General features: G+C 38.5%; 1 protein-coding gene across 7 annotated transcripts in view; it reads right to left on the reverse strand.

Annotated features, from left to right (window-relative positions):
* Positions 1-25,632, reverse strand: part of LOC130917440 (golgin subfamily B member 1-like) — a 131,472-nt gene that overhangs the window by 72,439 nt on the left and 33,401 nt on the right. For 3 of the 7 annotated variants that reach the window (XM_057838868.1, XM_057838887.1, XM_057838841.1), the window contains exons 10-16: positions 21,088-21,391; positions 20,518-20,633; positions 20,026-20,143; positions 19,809-19,900; positions 19,551-19,702; positions 8,936-9,086; positions 4,870-4,993 (exon numbers count right to left, since the gene is read on the reverse strand). In XM_057838868.1, coding sequence (XP_057694851.1) covers positions 4,870-4,993; positions 8,936-9,086; positions 19,551-19,702; positions 19,809-19,900; positions 20,026-20,143; positions 20,518-20,633; positions 21,088-21,391 — 1,057 coding nt within the window. The remainder of the gene's footprint in view (positions 1-4,869; positions 4,994-8,935; positions 9,087-19,550; positions 19,703-19,808; positions 19,901-20,025; positions 20,144-20,517; positions 20,634-21,087; positions 21,392-25,632) is intronic. The other 4 variants (XM_057838896.1, XM_057838858.1, XM_057838878.1 and 1 more) reach the window with 2 other exon arrangements.

Consider the following 25,632-nt stretch of genomic DNA (forward strand, 5'->3'; position numbering starts at 1 on the left):
ATTATTCTTGCTTCCTGCTTTTATGCTATTGGCGTAATCACCTGCCACTCAAACATGTCAGAAGTAGCGTTGAAGTTGGATCTTCGTGTCTAAATGATTCAACCGAAAAAAAGTGCCTTCAAAACTTTTTCCACTTCAAAAAAAAAAAGTGCCTTCAAAACTTTTTCCACCTTAAAAAAAAAAAAAAAAGTTTAAAACTTTTTGCTTTTCAAAAGAAAGTGACACGTCAATTAAAAAAAAAAAAAAAAATATATATATATATATATATATATATATATATATATATATATATATTCAAAAAAAATATTTTTGCAAAAGTTTTTTTTTCTTTGATTAAAAATAGTTTTTTTGATTGAAGCAACTTTTATTGGGATTGAATGATTTGGACACAAATGTCCTACCCCTAATATGGCTCAAAAGCAAAAAGGATTGCTTCAATCAAAGAAAACAGTTTCAATGAAAAAAAAGTGTAAATTTCTGAGTCTCAAATATTTTTTCACATTCAAACCTTTTTTTCTACAATTGTTTTTTTTTTTTTTTTTTGATTGAAGTGATTTTTTGAAAATATACATTTTTTGTTTGAAGCAACTTATTTTTTGATTGAATAATAAAGACACAAATGTCCTAGCCAAAATGTGGTCCAAACGCAGAACTACATCAATCAAAAAAAGTTGTTTCAATAAAAAAAAACGACTTAAATTAAAAAAAAAAAAAAATTCAAAGAAAAATAGTTTTCAAACACATTTTTTGACTTACAAATTTATTTTTGCATTCAAACAAATTTTTTTGATTGACATGACTTTTTCTTTGATTGAAAAAAAAAAAAAATATATATATATATATATATATATATATATATATATATACTAATGACATATTTTTGAATAGAAATTAGACTTTTTTTTTGAGGAAAAAAGCTTAATATGAAATTAGAATTTGAATAAAAATAAGACACATATTCTTGGTAAGATTTTAGGTTTCTCAGGTGTATAACTCCAGTACACGTTTTGCATTTACTCTTTTGTGATGTGAAAAAAACAAAGTATCTTGTTTACTGTATCAGGTGTTAAAGTGAAATTTGAATTTGAACTGAGTTGTGTGTTTTAAAAAGAGTTCTGTATTTTTATATTTTATCACTGCTGCGCAGTTTAAACCATGGCACAATGTTGATTGTAGTTCCAGTTTTGATCACAAATATTGTTGGAGAAATCAGAACTGTTAGCTTTACCAGAGCTCAAGCTCATGTTGTAATGGGAAACTAGTTTGACGCCATGTCTTCAATGCTGAGTTAATGTCCTGAAATTATGAGAATAGGATCTCGCCTGTTAGTCTTTGGAAATTACACGATAGGAGTGGACATTGATGCAGTTCAGGTACTATTCAGTAATTTCTGTAGCAAAAGGTTATTTTAGGTACTTATACTTTGTATGAGGTGCAAAATGTTTGCAAAAGTGGGTTTATAATTAATCCATTGATTGTTCATTGATACTGAGCATTAACCAAACACCGTTCAGCCTGCCAGGAGCCAGTGTCTCCCATTAAATGCACTTTTGAGCATTTTAAAGTAAATTTTAATTCCATTGAATTAATCCAATGAGTGTTCTCCATTTATTGTGTTTTGGGGGTCATTACTGTTAGATAATGTGTTTTTAATGAAATTAGTATGTGCAGTTGTAATTTCTATTGTGGAATTCTTTTAGGTCAAGAAAATTAAGTTGACCTGAATATGATGGATGAAATGGAAAACTAAAGATAATTAATACACAATTATCACTTTAATACTGCAAAATCAAAATAAACAAGTTACTACAATCCAATTATTTGAGTTAATCAGAGTACTGTACACTCAAAATAAACAAGTTACTGTAATCCAGTTATTTAAGTTAGTTTGAGTACTGCCAACTCAAAATAAACAAGTGACTATAATTCAATTTTTTAAGTTAATTTTTTTGATTGATTTTTTGGGTCAAACATGGTAATATAACAAGGGTCAAGATGCAGAAATCGCAGACATCAAGGAGTGGTCGAGATTTGTTTTTTCATATATTTACCCTTTTAAATGTTTTTTTTTGTTTCAATTTTTTTTTTGTTTGGATCGATTATTTATAATCTAAAATACTGGGGAAAATGCGACAGGAAGAAATAAATACAATTAACCGATAGTTATGAGGTAGATACAGGGGTCGCGTTAACCGGAAATTTTCCGTCGTTGACCGGTTTTTAAAAACTGTGACGGAAAAAACTGAAGTCCGTCAGTCATTTTGACAGGTTGCAATTCACACCCCAGACCACAGGGTGGCGAGTTAGCATATTAATTAGCTATTGTCTCTCTTAATGCATGACGTCGTTGGCTATTCTGTCAGAATATTGTAGCGTAACCGGGGTCTGGCGGTGGAACCGTGATTGACACATCAACGCGAGGTTCTTATTGGTGCACCCGGTGTGCCAGCGCGTCATCCAATTGATGGACAAGATTGCCGCCTGTGTATAGACCCCAATCACATGACGTCACAACTCCGCCCCCCTGACCGGAGCCGCCATATTGTGTGTCAGCCCGTCATCTTTATACATTACCGCTACGTACATGCCTCCTATTACGGCGTGTTTTTCTGCTCGTTAATATTAATAATCAAAATGGTGAAGGCGTGTGTGGCGGTTGGTTGCTGTAACAGAGAAGATAGACGGAGAGACTTGAAGTTCTACCGTATTCTGAGAGACGCGAAGATGAGAGCGAGATGGACTGCTGTAATTCGTCAAGAAATCTGGGCACCAAACGATCACCACAGACTATGTAGTAGTCTTTTTATATCTGGTAAGATGCATTTAATATCTATTTAGAAGATTTTGGGCTGACAACCACAATTAAGATCATTGTGTGACGTTGGTGATTGGGGTCTATATCGTTGCCTCCTTTTCTTTGGGGGCGGAGTTGTTGGCGGTAAGCAGAGTAAAAAGGGAGAAAAATACCACGACTTCTGTGTCTAATTTTTCGCCGCCAAGCAAGCGTTACAATATTAATTAAAAATGAATGAAAACTAAATACTATTGAATATGTCATCATTATCATTTTAAAAATTTAAGTGACGGGTAAAAATAGACTATGACCGGATTTTTATGACCCTGTCAGTCAAAATGACAGACAACGAAAATGTCTAGCGCAACCTCTGGGTAGATATCTGTGACTTTTTTACAGACGCCAATTTTTTCATTGTGACGTAATTTGTTTAAAAGTTTAAAATATGCGAGTGAATAATTTTTTAAAGGTCGTTTTTTTTTTTTTAAACTAAATATTAGAGACCAATGAAGGATTCTAAGTTAAAAACGACAGACATTTTGAATATTTACAATTTATTTAATATAATTAATTACCTTCATTTTATGGTTGGGTTGAAACAAAAGCGGTTGCGCGACGTCCGTAAAAGGGGGTTTTCAGGGTAAAACGGACAATTTAAAAATAGTTCGGGGGCTTAATGCGCCATGAATCTGCTATGGCAGCATATAGACATAATGTTATATCAAACACAACAGTTGTTTTGGTTTAAAATACGGCAGTTTCTTATAATGAAGAGTGCAAGAGCAGAAAGTGCTTTTTCAGTCTTGTCTGTGTTTTCCGCCATATACGTATATTAGGGGTGTGACGATACACACAAGTCACGGCTCAGTATGTACCTCGGTACGGAGAACACGGTTCTGTGCGGGTTCAGTACAACAGGAAAACAAAAAGGCTTTTTTCTCACAATATTTCAAAGGTAAAGTTTGTATATCGTTACACACTTACATAGATTAAATTTAAAAAATGCAAAAAGAGTGACCTTTGTTTTTTGGGGGGAATGAAAAAAATTAGTTCAATTCAATCAGTTAACATATTCATAATTGATGTGAAAGATATAGAATGTATAATGTAATAATGAGTAGAACATGAAAAGTAATGTCAGTTACTTTGCTGTGTAACTAATTAGTCTTACAATAAGGAAACTGAGTCACTACCTAAATTACTTTTTGGGAGAAGTACAGTATTGGCCCGAATATAAGACGGTGTTTTTTGCATTGAAAAAGGAGTGAAAAAGAGGTGGTCGTCTTATATCCGCGGTCTAGACATTATACCCATTCACGACGCGCGATGGCGCCAAATATCATTGAAGCGATGTTCTGTCATGACAGATCTCAGCTTCTCTCAAGTTTAACCAGTTTTCAATTTTTTATTGCAATATTTTTCCTTATTCAGATTTGTTTCAAGACTACAGTTACAGTTAGACTTCACTTTGATGGTTAATGCAGTTATTGCAATTTTGTTGTTTTATCACAATAGATTGGTTTATTTACATTTCAAAAACCAGAAGCCATTCATTTACGAATGTGATTTAACTTAGTTTACATATTTAAATGTTCAGATATTAAGATTTGAATGAGGCAAATTAACATGCTTTTTCTCTCAAATTTATTGTTATAATCATTTGTTTCGGATGTACTGTAATTATTTTCTGTAAAAAAAAATAATTTGGTGTTCAAAAAGTCTTTTTTCAAACTTGGGTCTTGAAAAAGAGGGGGTTGTCTTATAATCAGGGCCGTCTTATATTCGGGCCAATACGGTAATTTGTAACTGTAACTAATTACTTTTTCAAAGTAAGATTAACAACACTGATTCCAGGAGATATTAGATAAACATTGTCATTGTCACTGTGTTAGCATGGAGATTGGAAACTAGCACACCTCCGTATCTGAAAGATGGAAATGTGCGAGCATTGAGTACAGTTGACTAAAAAGAAAAATGTGTTTAGAAATGATAAAAAAAATAAATAAACAAACATCAATCCAAATGTGAGGACAATCAGGTGCATGCTGGTGTAAACTGTCTAGGGGTTCTCCCACCTGTGCCAGGAGTACTGTACTCAGGCCACCAACCTCCCATGTTTTCCCCTTCCATTGGAGTTGTGCTCTCCGAGGTGCTTTGGTAGTCCTGGAATGGGGCTTTTCCATCAAATTCAAAATCCTCCTGTATGTAAGAAAATATACTGAAACAGGTGATATGTAAAAACTAAGTTTAAGGAATGACGTTCTATGGCTTAAAGTAAAAATCACTTTTAGTGTGGAAATAATTACAGAAGTTGGACTGTTGGTAACAACTATACAAGATGCTCATGCTTTTAAACAAAAATGTGCACACATTACAGTACAGTACAGTAGTTCACAAGCAGGAGGCACAGACTTCATAATGATATTGACGAGACACATTTCCCAGACACTGCGCCATGCCTTCAAGTAGGAGGCCATCCTACACGCTTCAGTCGGTCGAAGTCGGTCACAGTTACTCTCAAACACATGCAACGGTCCAAAGCCGGATTTAGGTTGAAAAAGTACGAAAGCTGTACCGCATACAAACAGGAAGGATTGTCTCAGGAGTGATTTGTTCGAGGATTCAAACTAATTATTATATTTTTCGTACCATGCAAGCATTTTGAAACGTTGCGGGGAAAAAAAAAAATCAATGGGAGAAATTAACCGCTACGGCATTGGCGTCATAATTCGCAATATTTATGTACAATAAATGCTAACTGCACGGTTTTTTGCTTTTAACCAAGAATCAAGACTGTTTTACGTTGATATCTATAAAGAATTCAGGGATTTAAGCATTTATTCCAACAAAATTAAAAAGCTCTTTGTGGTGATAAGTCGGCGCCAAAGTGGCTTAAAGACTAGCAGCACATTCGACATATTTACGTAAAATAAATGCTAACTGCCCAGTTCTTTGCTCTTCTAACAAAGGATAAGACTGTTTTACATCCATATCTATACAGAATTCAGGGATTTACACATTTATTCACAAGAATTTTCAACGTAAAAAACTCTTTGTTTTGATAAGGCGGAGCCAGAAGCTTTGAGATTAGCAGCACATTTGACATGTTTACGTAAAATAGGTTCTAACTGCCCGTTATTTTGCTTTTAACCAAGAATCGAGACTGTTTTACGCCCATACCTATGAAGAATTCAGGGATTTAAGCGTTTATTCACAAGATGTTTCAACGTTTTTGTGTTTCCACTCCGTCAGCTTTGACTGGGTAGGCCCCCTATTAATCGGCCCTGCGCCCCGTGTCTCGTCAATATATTATGAAGTCTATGCAGGAGGTTGAAAATGTAGAATTGGAAGGAGAAGTGGGTTAGTGTAATGCTTTACATTAACTCCTCTAAATTTACTTGAATAACTTTTTGAGACTGAAAAGTACTTCTAAGAGTAATTGAACCACGTCACACTTTTTACTTTTACTTTGGGCTACATTACATCATTGTATTTTTCCTCTTTATTCTACATATTAGACTATATTTTTGCCGTGGATGCCCACATTGCCTGTACCAGTTTTATCATTGAGAGGACACACCAATAATAACGACTCCATTATACCAATCAGGCGAAAAAATACAGTCACGTGACCACACGCAAGCTTGCAGTCGGAAGTCCTATTATCACACCGGTTTGTTTCAATAACGAGGAGTCTTTACAGCACCGTGAAAAATAAAGTATTTCACATAGAGCTGCGGTCAACATTAAACCAAAGCGCAGATTTCAACGGTTTTTCCCAGTATATATTTGCTACCGATAGGCCATGGAAAACCGTTGATATGGTATTTTTTTTATTTCATGAGAGGAAATTTAATTTCTCCACCATATGGTAAGATGATTTTCATTATATCCGTAAGAGAGAATATACAATGTTGCTTTAGCCTTTAAAGGTCTGTGATGTGTGATCATCACACACTAACAATATCTCGTAGCATTAGCATAGCATTCGCATTAGCACAGCAAGGTTCCTCTTAAACAACTATTATATTGTTTTCGCGTTGTTGGCATCAGCTATGGCTTACAGTAGAAGTGCTCTGTGCTTCCGGATGGAAATAAAACCATTGGAAAACCTTCACGAAGTTGGCGTTTTCCTTGTAGGCGCTACAATATGTTTATGTCTGTCAATGTTCATTTAAAATAGTTGGAAACCTTTATTTCATTCACTTATTTTCCACTAAAGCCTTTGAATTTTTATGGATGAAAAAGTAACACAATTTGAAATGACTAAACTATGACTAAGACTAAGAAGTATTTCATCCAAAAGACTAAGATGGAAATTAAAAGGGCTGCCAACAACAACACTGTTGAGCATAAATACAAATCTGCATGTATAGGTGGTGGAATGTCGAAAACAGTTAAGTCATAATACTGAAATTTGGGAAAAAAATATACAGTGGGGCAAATTAGTATTTAGTCAACCACCAATTGTGCAAGTTTTCCCACTTGAAAAGATTACACAGGTCTGTATTTGTCAACATGGGTAAACCTCAACCATGAGAGACAGAATGTGGGAAAAAAAAAAAAAAATCACGTTATTTGAGTTTTAAATAATTTATTTGCAAATCATGGTGGAAAATAAGTATTTGGTCAATACCAAATGTTCATCTCAATACTTTGTTATGTAGCCTTTGTTGGCAATAACAGAGAACAAACGTTTTCTGTAACTCTTCGCTCTTTGCTTGGTGCAAAAGAAATCAACTGTGGGAGCAATTATTAGAAAATGGGAGACATACAAGACCACTGATAATCTCCCTCAATCTGGGGCTCCATGCAAGACCTCACCCTGTGGCGTCAAAATGATAACAAGAACGGTGAGCAAAAATCCCAGAACCACATGGGGGGATCTAGTGAATGACCTACAGAAAGCTGGGACCACAGTAACAAAGGCTACTATCAGTAACACAATGCGCCGCCAGTGACTCAAATCCTGCACTGCCAGACGTGTCCCCCTGCTGAACAAAGTAGACACGTCCAGGCCCGTCTGCGGTTCGCTAGAGAACATTTGGATGATCCAGAGGAGGACTGGGAGAATGTGTTATGGTCAGATGAAACCAAAATAGAAATTTTTGGTAGAAACCCCGGGTCTCGTGTTTGCAGGAGAAAGAATACTGAATTGCATCTGAAGAACATCATACCCACTGTGAAGCATGGGGGAGGAAACATCATGCTTTGGGGCTGTTTTTCTGCAAAGAGACCAGGACGACTGATCTGTGTAAAGGAATAAATGAATGGGGCCAGGTATCGAGAGATTTTGAGTGAAAATCTCCTTCAATCAGCAAGGGCATTGAAGATGAGACGTGGCTGTGTCTTTCAGCATGACAATGATCGCAAACACACAGCCAGGGCAACAAAGGAGTGGCTTCGTAAGAAGCATTTCAAGGTCCTGGAGTGGCCTAGCCAGTCTCCAGATACCAACCCCATAGAAAATCTGTGGACGGAGTTGAAAGTCCGTGTTGCCCAATGACAGCCCCAAAACATCACTGATCTAGAGGAGATCTGCATGGAGGAATGGGCCTAAATACCAGCAACAGTGTGTGAAAAGCTTGTGAAGAGTTACAGAAAACGTTTGGCCTCCGTTATTGCCAACAAAGGGTACATAACAAAGTATTGAGATGAACTTTTGGTATTGACCAAATACTTATTTTCCACCATGATTTGCAAATAGATTCTTTAAAAATCAAACAATGTGACTTTCTAGTCCCCAAACCCCCCCTCCCCACACACACATTCTCTCATGGTTGAGGTCTACCTATGTTGACAATTACAGGCCCCTCTAATATTTTCAAGTGGGAGAACTTGCACAATTAGTGGTTGACTAAATACTTATTTGCCCCACTTTATATGTATGAATTCCAAATATCTTAAAATGGCTGTATTGTGTTGCCATTGTCCGAACTTTGACATGACCAACTTGCACTGTAAAGGGGACGCTCCCCCAATCTCGTTGTACATTTGCATAATGCATTTATAATACAGTAAATAAGAAAGGATAAGAGTGTTAAAAATGTATGGTTTAAAATATTATGTTAGGGTAAAATAATATGTTAGGGAATTAAACTTTTTTTGTCTTTGTTCATTCAATATACTGCATGAGCCTACCTGTAGGCTTCTTTGGACTGTGACAGCCTGCTTCTTGGCCCTGTGTTGGCGAAGCCCCTGAGCTTGAGCCAGCTCCTCCTCCAACTCCTGCTGCCGAGTGGCCAGTGCTGGATCGGAGCAGCCAGGAAAGAACCAGTCATCCTCAATCAGTTTTGTGCCACAGGGATATGGGTTGTTTGGGTTGGATTGGGGATGTAAGCATGGAGGGAAAATGTCATGAAACAATAGCTAAGACAGCAAGATGCTGATAGAGCTCAGTTAAGGGCTGGTGGTCATTTTAGATGGGGTTGCAAGAAAGACTTCACAAAATAATAATAATAGGGACAACAAGTGCTGGCAATTAAAAAACTAAATAAAAGACGAAAACTGAGTGAATATCATGGAAAGATGAGAAACACTGTGGACAAAAGGACACTGTAACTTAAATAATGTAGTCAGAGTGCATGTGTCTCCATAAAGAAAAAGTGACAACCTTCAAAATGTGGGAGACAAAAGGGATTTGACTAAAGAAAGAAGGAACAGACAAAATTTCAAAAATCACCATCAGTATTACTGACACTAGTATGATTTTTTTGATTGTTTTCAATTGCAATTAGCGTTTCATTTTGCCAGAGGATGAAAGATCCTCTACGTGTCTTTTTTTATTATAGTTTAAATCATGTACAAAACATGTTCCCATCTGTTTTGTGACAACAGGCAAACGGAAAAATTAGGAAGAAGGGGCAGATCAAAGTAAAAATTAGAAGAGGTCATCAAGAAAACACACAATTTATCATATTATAAGCAGCATCTCCAAGAAATGACAACAGCTGAAACCCACGATGGAACAGAAGCCCGTCTGGTCATTTCCTTATAGGTGCAAGCACTACCTTAGAGACATTCCATTACACAGAATGATTGTTATTGGCCTAACAACTATCCTGTGTTGATTCTAGGGCCGAAAAAAAGTCCACAGGTTCCAGAGCCATTCTCTATTCAAGCTCCTGAGCTATGGAATGTGTTTCCAATGAAAATTAGACTGGCCTCCTCAGTAGAAATGAAAATGTCTTGCCATAAAATATATTTTTATACATTTGCATTGAGCTGAAATTATACACTGCTGGCCAAAAGTATTGACACCCCTGCAATTCTGTCAGATGATGCTCAATTTCTCCCAGAAAATGATTGCAATTACAAATGCTTTGGTAGTGACACCTTCATTAATTTTGTTTGCAATGAAGAAACACAAACGAGAGTGAAAAGAAAATTATATCATTATCATTTTACACTAAACTCCAAAAATGGGCTACACAAAAGTATTGGCACCCTCAGCCTAATACTTGGTAGCAAAACCTTTCGATAAACTGCGAACAGCCGCTTCCAATATCCATCAATGAGTTTCTTACAATGCTCTGCTGGAATTTTAGACCATTCTTCTTTGGCCAACTGCTCCAGCTCTCTGAGATTTGAATGGGGCCTTCTCCAAATGCCATTTTCACATCTCTCCACAGGTGTTCTATGAGATTCAGGTCTGGACTCATTGCTGGCCACTTTAGAAGTCTCCAGTGCTTTCTCTCAAACCATTTTCTAGTGCTTTTTGAAGTGTGTTTTGGGTCATTGTCCTGCTGGAAGACCCATGATCTCTGATGGAGACCCAGCTTTTTCACACGGGGACCTACATTATGCTGCAAAATTTGTTGGTAGTCCTCAGACTTCATAATGCCATGCATACGGTCAAGCAGTACAGTGCCAGAAGTAGCAAAGCAACCCCAAAACATCAGCGTCCGCCATGTTTGACTGTGGGGACCGTCTTTTCTTTGAAGGCCTCGTTTTTTTCCCCTGTAAACTCTATGTCGATGCCTTTTCCTAAAAAACTGTACTTTTGTTTCATCTGACCAGAGAACATTCTTCCAAAACGTTTTTGGCTTTCTCAGGTAGGTTTTGGCAAACTCCACCCTGGCTTTTTTATGTCAGGGTCAAAAAAGGGGGCCTTCCTGGGTATCCCACCATAGAGTCCCTTTTCATTCAAATGCCAACGGATAGTACGGGTTGACACTGTTGTACCATCGGACTGCAGGACAGCTTAAACTTGTTTGGATGTTAGTCTGGGTTCTTTATCCACCATCCTCACAATCTTTTGTTGAAATCTCTCGTCAAGTTTTCTTTTCAGTCCACATCTAGGGAGGTTAGCCACAGTGCCATGGGCTTTACACTTATTGATGACACTGGACACAGTAGACACAGGAACATTCAGGTGTTTGGAGATGGACTTATAGCCTTGAGATTGGCCATACTTCCTCACAATTTTGCTTCTCAAATCCTCGGACAGTTCTTTCAGTTCTTTCTTTTCTCCATGCTCAATGTGGTACACAAGAAGGACACAGGACAGAGGTTGGGTCAACTTTAATCCATTTTAACTTGCTGCAAGTGTGATTTAGTTATTGCCACCACCTGTTATCTGACACAGGTAAGTAAAAGGTGCTGTTAAGTACAGAAATTAGACACACATCACATAATTTTTCAAAGGGTGCCAATAATTTTGTCCGGCCCATTTTTGGAGTTTTGTGTAAAATAATAATGATTTAATTTTTTTCCCCATTCTCTTTTGTGTTTTTTTTTGTCATTGCAAGCAAAATAAATTAAGATATTTCGATCAAAGCATTTGTAATTGCAATCACTTTCTGGGAGAAATTGAGCATTATCTGCCAGAATTGCAGGGGTGCCAATACTTTTGGCCAACCACCAAAAGCATATCTTTTCAGTCAATTCTGTGAACTAATTTTTAAAATAATTTTAACTTGGCCGACAAAGAAATATAGGAAGCATGATTTTTAAATCAATAAATAAAATAGGACAAAAACAATGAGTGAGGCAATTAATAGGAAAATAACACCGGAGAGTGGGTAGGTAGGCACACTAAAACTAAGACTCAAAGGTGCAGTCTACCACTGTACTGGCTACACTTCACCCCAATAGAGAAACATTCTAGGAAACTGTAGCCAGTACAGACAATAGGAGCTGCACCAAAATTCAGGAGGAGCCTGCATGCACAAAACTGATGGGAAACTGTTCTGTGTGGCTACTCCAATCCATGGAACAGGAGCTGGAGAGGAGAAGTGGGGGCAGTGGTCCTCATGACAGGACAGCACAGGGTCAATGAAGTGTTCAACATTAATAATGGAGAGAACAGTGAATAAAATAAAGAAAATTGATGTTAAGTATGACAATAGGGAAAAACATTCAACAATAAAACACATTTTTACACAATATGTACAAACCGGATTCCGAAAAAGTTGATGTTACAGTCACAGAAAATATTTCAGTGCACTGTTGCAGTAATGTACGGATAATAATGCCACTGTTCAGGCTAAATTTACGTTCAAGAAGTGTGCCCCCCCCATAAAAAATGTAATGCCCCCAACCCCCATGTAATTTCTTTCTGCACCCGGGTCTGAGACACACGCAATTGCCTGTTTTCTCACACATACACACCTCACATCCAATTTCTCACGCAAAATTTTGGTCAAACCCAACAAAATCTCACTCCAAGGTTTTTCTAAAAGTTGGCAGCGCTGTCATTATGACCACTGTCAATGTGTGGCTAACTCCTACATACAGGCTTTATTTAATCTGTGAAAACAGTGCTGTAGAGTGATTAGGGTGTAAAATAAAAACATAATAATGCTAACTGTCAATTTTAGCTCAGTAGTCATTGCTGGATAAAACACCAAGTAGCATTGGTGCCTAATGTGCTCCAATACAGCACAGCATTTATTTTGAACACTGCAAAAACTCAAAATCCTATCAGGATTTACAGTTTAGACTAACTTAAAACTTAACTAGAACTTGTAGCTTGACACAAGTGGAAATTCAATTGAAACGTGGGAAAAACACTTAACTTTTAACTTTTAAGTCATGTGTGTTATCAAGCGTAATGACATTTTTAGGTAAGAAATATATATATATATATATTTTTTTTATAAGATCTAAAACTTTTTGAGTGAAAGAAGTGATTTAGTCTTTTTTTTAGTCACATTTGAGATGCAATTGTTGGCTGTTTTCAACAATGTACATCGAAAATAAAGACACTGACTGACTGAAAATGGCTCAATATTACATGAAATGTCTTGTTTTCTCATATATATGTATAATTGCTCTTTAGCTAAAAAAAAAAAAAAAGTTTCATCCGATTACTCGATTAAACAATAGAATTTTCAGTCGATTACTCGTTTACTGAAATATTCGATAGCTGCAGCCCTACTTTGTTCAGATTAAAAATACCTACAGGGCTGAAACATGCCGGCATTTTTATTCTGCATCACACCAAAGAGCACCAGAAGTATACTTTCTACGCCCAACAGCACTCCTTGCACCTCATGTCATACTGATATATTATTTCAGTTTGAACTTTTGGCTGGTCATCTATCTTCCATTCTGAATAAAATATTGAAATTTGACACAGACATCATTGCATTCAGTTTCATTCACAATTTTTGAAGTGTCAACTTTTTGGAATCCGGTTGGTAGTTTGAATAGGTGGTGGTGAGGTGATGGAACAAAAGAAAAGGTGGAATTACAACTGTGAACTGTGAATTACAACAGATCTCTGATCTTAATATGTACAGGTGCTGGTCAAAAAATTTAAATCTCGTGGAAAAAGTTGATTTATTTCAGCAATGCCATACAAAAAATTTAAATGTTGTGTTATATATGCATTCACTACACACAAACTGAAATATTTGTCGTGTTTAGTGTTTAATATTGATGATTAGAAGTGACAACTAATGAAACTAACAGTGGACCAGCTCTACACCCTCAGCAGGGCCCTAGAGCAGGGGTCTCCAAACCGGTCCTCGAGGGCCGCTGGGGGTCCTGGTTTTCTTTTAACTCGGACTGTCAAACGAATAAAATTTGTAATCGATTTAATTACAGCTTAAAAATTAATTAATCGTAATTAATCGCAATTCAAACCATCTCTAAAATATGCCACATTTTTCTGTAAATTACTGTTGGAATGGAAACATTAGACGGATGTATACATTCAACATACTGTACATAAGTACTGTATTTGTTTATTATAACAATAAATCCACAGGATGGCCTTAACATTATTAACATTCTTTCTGTGAAAGGGATCCACGGATAAAAAGACTTGTAATTCTTAAAGGCTAAATGTGAGTGTGTATATTGTGACTAAATATTGCCATCTAGTGTATTTGTTGAGCTTTCAGTAAATGATACTGTAGATGTAACTGTTCTGCCTCAATGCATGATGGGAAGTGGGCCAACCATGATTGTGGGTGGTGGCTACAAATGCTATATCTTGTCTGCGTAGGGCATTATGTATGGTGTTAAGAAAATGATCAACCCCGCTCATTGTTCCCCACACCGCTTCTCACAATAGATATAGTTGTTGTGAAAGAGATGTCCAATCTTATGCCAGATACAGTATAAGAACGGCCTCAATGAATGCTTGTATCTACTCCGTTCATTTGTTGCCACCACTTACCTCTGTATAAAAGTTAAACAGCGCCTTTGTAGTCTATTTGTGGCAACGCGTGAATGGGTCGTTCCGTAAATGTGTTAATTGCGTCAAATATTTCAACATGATTAATCCAAAAAATTAATTATCGCCCGTTAACTCGATAATTTTGACAGCCCTACTTTTAACCAATGTGGTTTCTACTAAAACAAGCAGCACCTGACTGCAATCAACTGATTACACTTATAAAACACCAGATAGGTGAAAAGGTGTGGTCTTGTTTTGTTGGAGTGAAATCCTACACCCACTGCAGCCCTATGTGGAATAGTTGGGAGACCACTGCCCTAGAGCAGTGATTCTTAACCATAGGGCCGCGGCCCACACTTGGGCCCCGAGCGCCACCTAGTGGGCCGCAAAAAAAAAACTGTTTTGTACGTGTGGGCCGCGAGGGCCGCTGGACGCAATAACAACTCCCGACCATGTAGTGGCGCTAATGCATCAGTCAGTTGTTACTTTAACCAGCTCCATAAATAAGGAGAAAAAGTCATTCAGCTAGCTGTAAAGAAACAAGATGGAGAAATATTTAAAACGAAAAAATGAAGACGACCCCCCGCCAAAAAGTAAATTTTTGCGCAAGTACAATCCCGACTTCATTAAGTACGGCTTCGTAAACGGAGGTAGCGAGGCAGTGCCGAGAGCCTAGTGTGTGGAGTGTGGGTTAACGCTGTCTAACGAAGCACTTAAGCCGTCAAAACTACAGCGGCACCTAGAGACCAAGCATCCGACGCTTGTGGGAAAGCCGGTGGAATTTTTCAAGAGAAAAGAAGATGGGCTGCAGATGCAGAAAAGATCGATCGTGTCACTGACTGGCAACTCTAAAAGTGCACTGAAAGCTAGCTACCTCGTAGCCAGACGTGTGGCACAAAGTAAAAAACCATTCACCATAGCGGAGGAGTTGGTTCTGCCTGCTGCTGTTGATATGTGCCATGAGATGATCGGAGAGGCCGCTGCAAAGAAGCTGCTGACCATCCCACTCTCAAACGACACTGTGAGTCACCGTATCGCGGACATGGCCTCAGACATACAGCAACACCTCATTGAAAGAGTAAAAAGTAGCCCATTTTTCTCTTTGCAACTTGCCGAGTCCACTGATGTCACGAATGCTGCACTGCTGTTGGTTTTTGTTCGCTATCGTTGGGACAGTAGTTTGCACGAACACATACTGTTTTGTGGAGAGCTACCAACACGAACTATGGCTCAGGAATGTTTCCGCTGCATTGATAACTACTTCAGTGAGAAGTAGTTATAATAAATAATAATAATAAATAAATAATATATATTAAAATTATATTTAATGGGCCCTGGGCCACTCTGTACTGAAAAAAATGGGCCTCAGGGTCAGAAAGGTTAAGAACCCCTGCCCTAGAGGATCCATGAGAGTTTGCCCAACTGGTCTACATGTGTTTTGTGGATTTGGAGAAGGCGTTCGACCGAGTCCCTTGAAGAGTTCTGCAGTGGGTGCTCGGAAGTACGAGATACCGAGCCCCATGGTAAGGGCTGTTCGGTCCCTCTACAATCGGTCCCAGAGTTTAGTCAGCATTGTTGGCAGTAAATCGGATTCATTCCCAGTGAGTGTTGGACTCCGCCAAGGTTGCCCTTTGTCACCGATTCTGTTCTATAGATCGATTGAGGGGGTCCAGTTTGGTGGACTCAGCATTTCATAACTGCTTTTTGCAGATGTGGTGCTGTTGGCTTCATCAAGCCGTGATCTCCAATTCTCACTGAAGCGGTTCGCAGCAGAATGTGAAGCAGTTAGGATGAAAATCAGCACCTCAAAATCCGAGACCATGATCCTCAGTCGGAAAAGGGTTGCGTGCCCTCTCCGGGTCAGGGATGAGATCCTGCCCAAAGTGGAGGAGTTCAAGTATCTTGGGATCTTGTTCACGAGTGAGGGCAGGATGGAGCGGGAGATCGACGGGCGGATCGGTGCAGCGTTTGCAGTGATTCGGACTACCTGTCCGTCGTGGTTAAGAAGGAGGTAAGTTCTACGTTCTACCCTCACCTATGGTCACAAGCTGTGGGTCGTGACTGAAAGGACAAGATCCCAGGTACAAGCGGCCGAAATGAGTTTCCTCCGCAGGGTGCTCGGGCTCTCCCTTAGAGATAGGGTGAGAACCTCGGTCATCCGGGAGGGACTCCGGGTTGAGCCGCGACTTCTCCATGTTGAAAGGAGCCAGCTAATGTGGCTCGGGCATCTGGTTCAGATACCTCCTAGACGCCTCCCATGTAGTAGAAAAAGGTGTACAGGCCATTTGGGATGACTGCACCCTGGAGAGGGTTGTGAGATAAAACCCATTCAAAAATGTCGGTGAGATTCACAAAGAGTGGAATGCAGCTGGAATCAAGAACCACCACCCACAAATGTATATCAGACATGGGTTTCAACTAGAGCTGAAACGAGTACTCGAGCAACTCGAGTAATTCGAGTTTAAAAACTGATTCGAGTAATTTTATTCACCTCGAGTAATCGTTTATTTTGACAGCTCTAAGCATCACGTTTTGCTCAGACTACTTTTAATGCGGGACAACGCGCTGTCACGTGCGGAGAGGAAGAAGGAAAAAACAAAAACTTACTGCAGCCGACAGCCGCCACAAACGACGCCGAAGTTGCTAAATACTAGCCCGCACAATGCTACGTTGGTACAGGTAGCGTCTGATGCGTCTCATAGAGATCACATGTATGTTGAACTACATGCAAAATGACAGACTCGGCCGCATCTGGGCAGCGTTAGTAAACAGCCGCCATCTTAAAGCAGTAAAGCGCTAAGCGCTAATAAAGAGCGCTAAGCGCTAATAAATAAGATTAACGTTACTGTCGCTACTAGCTCACGTAACGTTAGCCCTGCGGAGGGCTAGGTTTCAATTAATTATGACCACGGTCGATGCGTGGCTAACATGTCTTACATACAGGCTTTAACATAACATAGCATTGTGGAGTGATGTGGGTGTAAAATAAAAACTTAATCATGCTAACTATCAATTTTTGCTCAGAAGTCATTGCTGGATAAAACACCAAGTAGCACTGGTCCCTAATGTGCTCCAATACAGCCTGTATCATACATTTATTTTGAACACTGCAAAAACTCAAAATCCTATCAGGACTTACAGTTTAGACTAACTTAAATCTTAACTAGAACTTAAAAATGGCTTGACAAAATGAGAAATTCAATTGAAACACGTGGGAAAAAATCCTAACTTTTAAGTGATGTGTGTTATCAAGCGTAACGGCATTTTTAGGTAAGATATATATATATATATATTTTTTTTTTTATAAGATCTAAAAGTTTTTTGAGTGAAAGCAGTGAATTAGTCTTTTTTTAAAATTCTAGTTACATCTGAGATGCAATTGTTGGCTGTTTTCAACAATATACATTGAAAATAAAGACATTGATTGACTGAAAATGGTTCAAGATTAGATGAAATGTCTTGTTTTCGCATCTATATTTATAATTGCTCTTCACCGAAAAATATATTTGTTTTATCCGATTACTCGATTAATCGATAGAATTTTCAGTCAATTACCCCATTACTAAAATATTCGATAGCTGCAGCCCTAGTTTCAACTGTCGGATTCCTTGTGAAGAGAGAATGCACCAGAAACTGGAGTGGCCCTTGGAAATCAAGGTCTTAAGAGTCTGGAGGAAGAGATGAGAGGTACACAATCCATGTTGCTTGAGGTCAAGTTTAAAGTTTGCACAGTCAGAGATGGCTTTGGGTGCCATATCATCTTACGGTGTTGGTTGACCCTGTTTTTTTATGTCCAAGGTTAACGCAGCGGTTTACCAAGACATTTTAGAGCACGTCATGCTTTCTGCTGCTGAACAACTTAATTACAATGAAGATACCCGCACACAGTGTCAAAGCTACAATTCCCTGGTTTATCCCTGCTCTTGGTTGGCTAGCAAACTCACCTGACCTCAAACCCATTGAAAATCTATGAAACAAACGCGAGACCCAACAATGTTGCCTCTCACACTCTCATAACACCTGAGCAGTGCTAAAGACTAAGTCCTTCCTACGCTGCATTGCTGCTGTAATCCAGGCCAGAGGACCCCAACTCAGGATTGAGTGTTGTACATGCTCATACTATTCATGTTCATACCTTTCAGTTAGCCAACAATTCAATAAATTTACTTTTTTTTTTTTTTTTTTTAAATGTCATTTAGTAATATTCTACTTTTCTGAGATTCTGACTTTCAGATTGTCATTAGTTGTCAGTTATAATTATCGAAATAAAAGCGATGAATATTTGAAATGCACCGTTATGTGTGTAATCAATGCATAAAATGCATAAGTCTCACTTGTTGAATGGAATTACTGAACCTAATAAACTTTTCAGGATATTCAATTTTTTATACCAGCATCTGTATCCTGCGTTTGATCACACGTAAGTACAGACATGTTTTGATTGCCCTTTTTGCAATAGTTTTTTGTATAACCCCGAGCAAAAAGTATGGAATCACCAGTCTCGGACGAGCACTTACTCAGACATTTTATCATGTAGAACAAACTCGGATAAAAAGCTTGAAAAAAATAATGAATTAGTTCAAAAGTGCAACTCTTTAGCATTCAGAAACACTTAAAGAAATGAATAAAAAACATTGTGGTGGTCAGTGAATGTTACTTTTATAGAGCAAGTGCAGGGAAATAAATATGTATCACTCCATTCAGTGGATAAAAATATGGAATCATGAGAAACAAAGAAATAACAATGCAGATTCTTGACTCCTGACACCTTGTCCAATGCAGATTATTGACTCTTGACAAGGTGATGATGCTGGAACTTTTGTTTGGTGCTGTTTCACTGAGATTTACAACGATAACTGTAAAGATGACTGATAAGATGAGTTTGTTCTACATGACGAAATGTCTGAGTGAGTGCTCGTCTGAGACTTGTGATTTCATACTTTTTGCTAGGGGTTGTATGAAAAATTAGCCATCTAATGTCGATTGAGTCAGGCGAAGCTGGGACAGTCCCGTGACCCTCGACAGAATATGCGGTTCGGAAGAATGAATGAGTGGATCATACAATTTTTACACTGATTTGTTTTCTACACCCATTGTCTTAAATTTTGTCATCTAGCAAAGGCCTTACCCTCTCTTTCTTCCTCCATGTGGCTAATGCGAAGTGCCATGGCAGCTTTCTCTTCCCTGGCCTGATCTCTTGCACTGACTGCCTCATCTACCATCTCCTGCCACTCCAAAACCTGGTTATTAGGATCATCCGCACTGCCGGTCTCACTTGCCTGTGGTCGGAAAAAGCATCCGAAGTCAGGTGACTGTAAACATCACACTTATCCAAGAATTCAGTGTTGGCAAGCTAATTTGGAAAAATTATTCTTAATACCAGACCTGGGAGGCTGCTCTCTTTGTAAATTGTTCCAAGTCTGCTTGCAGTGTCCTTTGTTGCTCCTCATATACCACCAGTTTAGCCTCTAACATGTCTGGAGAATATCAACACATGAGAAAACATTTTTATGTAGTAATAGTCTTCGAGTCATCGTCGGAACTTGAATCAGTTCTTAAACAAAAACAAAACCCGTCACAACAAATTCTTAGTTTGAGGTACCATTGTTCGCTTTGAGTTCATCATACTGCTCCACTTTCCAAAGGTGTTCCTCTAGTTCCACCTCCAGTTCCGTAATCCGACTTCGCAGGGCAATCATATCAGGAGCAACAATGCCAGCCTTAAAGGGAAATAGGACAAATGGCTCGTTTGTGGTGCCTTGACAGAAGAGTTTAATTTATCTGGATGTGTGGATGCTCTGATTGGGCTTCCACAAATTACTATTGGAATTTTCAGACTATAAAAAACTACTTTCCCCCCCGCTTTAGAGCCGGAGACTTATAGTTCAATACAGTTTATTCATGGAGTTCCACAGGCTAATTAACTGCAGGATTTTAGGTGCAAATATTTATCATTTTAAATCGAGGTTCCAGTATCTCCAGGTCTCACAATGTAGCATTACATTCACAACTTACATTTAACAATAAACATTCTAAAAACAAGTCAACATAAAAAAGAAAAAAATACAACTGATTAAGTTTCGTTATCTTCTACCTGGCTTCTTTTCAGCTCGTCCTCCAGTTGCCTTATTCGAGATTTGGACCAGGCTTTCATTTTCAGAAATTTGGCCTCCGATCTGCTGGCTTCATCAATTTTCTGCTTTGCTTGGGCTACATACAAAGTAAGAAAGAAAAGCTTGAAAACAAGGATTCAGTACGAAGTCCATATGAATACTAAAGAGAAAGTAATTGACTAATTGACTGGTCATCTCTATATTATGGATTAAAGTTTTTCCTCCATATAAAATTTGAAAGCGGCATCTTATTTCTAGCAGGCTTGGGCTCTTAAACGGAGAGCCACCTTTATCAGGTGACTTCCAGTGGAAAGAATCTTGTTTAATACATTTTAAAAAAACACTGAATATAATTCTGATTTGTAATAGTGGAGAAATGAGAATGTGTGCCAGAATGCTCAGATAGATGAGACAAAAGAGCGACACAAGACAAATTCAGGAAGGTCAGAAGATAATTGAGAGGGGGAGGGACTACACGGAATTAACCCTACACGGGCTATGTGTTAACTGATTTCCCCAAACAGTGTTTATTTTCTCACAAAAACACCTACCTTCTAATTCCACTATCCTCTGGAGAGAGGCCGAATAACCAGATGCATTTTCAGGTTTTAAGGGCTCTTGACTGACGGATTGTGGTGCAACTGAATTCCTTCTCAGCTCATCTAGCTGGGCCAAGAGATCCTGTTGGGTTAGAGTCAACTGTGCCTGGTGCTTCTCTGACATTCGTTGAACCTCTACTTGCTGCTTCTCCATGAGGTCACGGAGTTGGGCTCGCATCACATGTTTTTCTGCCTCCATTTTGGATTCAATACTCTCTCGTTCAATGTGTAGTCTCCGCATCCGCTCTGTTAGCTCCTAGCAACCGGATGAAGACTCTCATCACAAGGGGATTCTAGATAATCTATCACATGTAGAAAATCTCAGTAGAGACATAGACATCATTACTATTGACGTGTCACTTCGTCATTCTTTGCGCGACGCCTTATCTGAGGGGGCCGAGCTTCATTTAGTAATAGCCGAAAACGGCACACGCTCATGTCAGATTTAAGTTTGGATTTAACTACGAAAGCTGTACCGCATACGAACAGGAAGGATTGTCTCAGGAGTGATTTGTTCGAGGATTCAAGGTAAATATTATATTTTTCGTACAATGCATGCGTGATTGAAGCATTTATTCGCAGGAATTTTCTTCTTTGTTTACACACGGAGGCGGCTAATTTTCATCACTGGCTAGCCTCATAGTTTACTTTTAACCAAGAATCGAGACTGTTTTACGTCCATATCTATGAAGATTTTGGGGATTTAAGCATTTATTAACAAGAATTTTTGCCAGAAATGCTCCTTTTACGCCAGGCGGCCGCTAGCCTCATTCACTTACATAGCATTGTACTTTGTCAATATACAAAAAATAAACGCTAACTGCACGGTTTCTTTGCTTTTAACCAAGAATCGAGACTTTTACGTCCATATCGATGAAGAATTCGAGGATTTAAGCATTTATTCACAAGAATTTTTGCCAGAAAAGCTCCGTTTACGTCAGGTGGCCGCAAGCCTCATTCGCTAACAGTATATGGTGTATAAATGATTATAAAGGGCTATTCTATTCTATAATATGTTGTGATTGTATATAGAATTTTTTGATAATATAGAATTTTTTAATAATCTATTTACATATTTATAATTGACTCTGCATGTTTTCCTGAAGTATTATGTTTCTGATGTTGATCAATTGATCATTTATTAGCTGTTGAAAACTTGCAGTAAATTAAAAAAAAATTAAGTTGCTATTTTGGTCAAAAACATATGTTAAATATTGCTATTGATCCTGAAAATAGAGGTGATTATCTCTGCATTTGGTCATTTTTGTGCATGTAGTTTAAAATCTGAGGCTTTTATAGCCATTTTGTGTTATACTTAAAAAAAAAAAAAAAAAAAAAAAAAAAAAGTAATTGTGATTTTATCAGGGAACGACTTTGAATTTTTTGAGGCCGCTGCTCCTGGAGACTGATATATGGCTAAAGTAGGTGCCTGTTTTGGTTTTAGGTTGGTAGCAGCTTTGGTTTTGAAAATCTTTGAATGTGAAATTTTTGAAAAAACTCCGAATCTGCCGTTTTCTGTGTCATGTGATTAGGTTATGAAGTCTATGGTAGTTTAGCTGTTTCCTTGCAGTTTAAAGCTCAGATGCAGTTTCAGACTGGAAGTTAAGGAGTTTTTATTGTTTTTTCAAGAGGCTTTTTTATTATGTAATATGCCCACCAGAAAAGTAGAAGCAGAGAACTTTTTATTACTATGACATCTCAAGACAAGGTTAGATGACGATTCGTTATCAGCGAACGTTAATGTTTAAACCATCGTTGTTGTCCCGTGGCATGACTATCATAAACACTTTGTCATAACATTAGCTACCTGCTTCTATTTCATGTTATGGTTATCTTTTTCGGAAAAAATTGTTTTCCGGTTTTCAAGAAATGCTACTGTAGTTTACTGTTGTTTTAGGTCAATGTGAAAATGGCCTAGGAAAGAAACTTCCGCATTAAAATCATAAGCAGATGATGGAATTCATGTGGCTTTGCCAATACATTGTCACATTTTCTTGACTCTGTAGATGGATTACTTGATCACTTTGGTTGAAGCAGAAGCTTGCAGTGCTGCACCCAATGTTGCAAAATATACAGTGTATCAACGGCCACTTGGCTCCCAATTCAAATGTCCCTACCCTCCCAGCATGTTAGTGAGGCTGGACAACCACTAACTTTGACAAAGAAACTCAGGGCATACTGAAGAACAGTTTAAGTTAGAGCAATGAAACGCCTCAGGGACTTCAATGTATTTCATTTAACTTTTAAAATTCATTCAGAAATAATGTAATTGAACCTCATAAACAGCCAATGGTCAATGTGTCAACCTGAACTATTATTGTCTACCTGTAGATTTTACCGTCAATAGACTCATTTTCAAGTTGACCAGAGCTAGCGTCATTCTTTGATTCCTTCCAGTCACTACCTTCACATCCATCACTTGCACCATGTGATGGTGATTCTGCCTACAGTTCGAACTTGTATGGTTGAATTTCTCCGGAATCATGTTCTTCGGGACTTCACTTCCTCCTCTGACCCACTTTGTGACAGGTCACACGATCAATTCAACAAGTCTGAACTACTGTTTTCCACAGACTCACATGCACGCTGCTGGAATCCTTCCCTTTTTATATGTATGTCATCAGTTTCAACTATGCAGAAGCAAACTGCTACAAACACTACTATTATTCTACCATTGCAATAGGTACGGATCTGTGTGGGTCTTTACGATTGATTTTTTAACATCTTTTGGCAATACTAAATCATTTAATTAGTGTGGAAGAAATGGTGACAGCGGGACTTAAAAGAGATACATGACTCATGGTAAATGTTAACAGAAATTAACTTTGGTTTAACTTTGGTATAAATTAAAGTCACCATGCAGAACATTACTTGAACTAAAAAAAGCCCTAAAATAACAAATTTGCTGTGCTCAATATAATTTATTTGAAGAAATATGTCATTATTGGGGGGAAAAAAAACTTTTTTTAACGAGTGATTCGAATTTTTATTAGACATTAATTTTAACTTCGTTTACTTCAGCAGTGTTCAGTAGTTTGAAGTGCCTATGACATGTTTATTTCATATTTCACGTGATATTTTATGCTCCTGAATGAAATGGACCGCTTAGATGTGTGTGGAATATACTGTATGTATATATTCAATTTTTTGAATCATGTGCCATGAAAATGAGTGACTTCCTGGATTGAGGAGGAATGCGAATGTGACGTCACCCAGGTCAACATCTCACAATACAGCATTACTTTGTAGCTTACAGATGGACTGCGAATTCAGCTGATTTTGCGGATTAATTCGTTTATTTTTCACATCACGCCAGCCAAATATGCTGCAGGGTTTTGTTGCTGCACCAGGGAGAGGCGTGTGAGCCTTTTTGGGTTTCAAAAAGTTCCTGTTCACCACGAAGATTGGCCAAAACAATTCTAACAACTGTGGGACCATTGTTTTTGCGAGGAAGTGGGTAAACATCCTATTTTGTATTATGTGAAATTCTGGGATCATGGGACACTTTTTAATAAGGAGGTGGTTCGAGTTTTGTGGCTAACAATGCTCCTTGTCCACCGAGAAGGCCACTTGGCCGACGACTGGCTGCTTGTCGCACACCCGCCTCGGTCCTCTTTACGTGCCCGCTGGGAGAGGTCTATACTCGGCTTATGCTTGTGCGGTTCTCCATATTGTCCAGATTTCTTATCTGTCCAGCAATAGACCACTATCCTCGGGTTGGGCTCTGGCAGATACGCGCTCCTCCGCAGCGGCCGGTTTGTCCGACTGTAGTTCTCCAGCTTCTTTCCCGGCAACGAGCACTCCTGCCCGCAGCAGGGGAACGACGAGCTGTAACTTGCTCGCCGCCGGGGGGTTGCTGATTGGTGAAGACAATCGACAACCCCGCGGCCGTGTGACATGAGCCGGGGTAGTTTTGTGTGATTTTTCATTTTCAAAAGGCCAGAGTAAGACTTGGAAACGCCACTCAGTTCGGGTTAGCATGTCGGCTAACTTTCACGCTTCCTGTTTTGTTTACGCTCTCCGAAGCTGTGGCAGGGGAAGTGACAAAAGTACTACTAACCAACTCCGGTGGCATAAAATATCGTTCGAGATGTGCAGGAAGTAGACAGTTTTGACCATTTTGGAGTAATTTTGCCCTGTCGTACTGAATAAATGAATTTTTAATATTTCATATTCCATCTAGCGCAAGACTGTTATTTGTCATGGCCATACAATTCATTTAGCAATTGGGGAAAAATATTTAGATAAAAAGAATATCCTGTAAAAATGTTGGAGTAAAGAGATTGAAACAATGACATTTTGCTACTCTTTGTCGCATTTTCCTCGTTCTGAATCTTCCCTCTCAATGGGCTGAATACTAAATCAGATGAAATCGTGACCCTGCCGACGTTATCCTCTCGTTAGGGGCGCTGGAGTGGAGTACTAATATGACAGGTGGGGCTTAACCGCAGATTAAAAGACTAATTTCTCGTCATCTGAGCTATGCCAAATTGTTGT

This window comes from Corythoichthys intestinalis, chromosome 1 (genome assembly GCF_030265065.1).
Source record: "Corythoichthys intestinalis isolate RoL2023-P3 chromosome 1, ASM3026506v1, whole genome shotgun sequence".
Lineage (NCBI taxonomy): Eukaryota > Metazoa > Chordata > Actinopteri > Syngnathiformes > Syngnathidae > Corythoichthys > Corythoichthys intestinalis.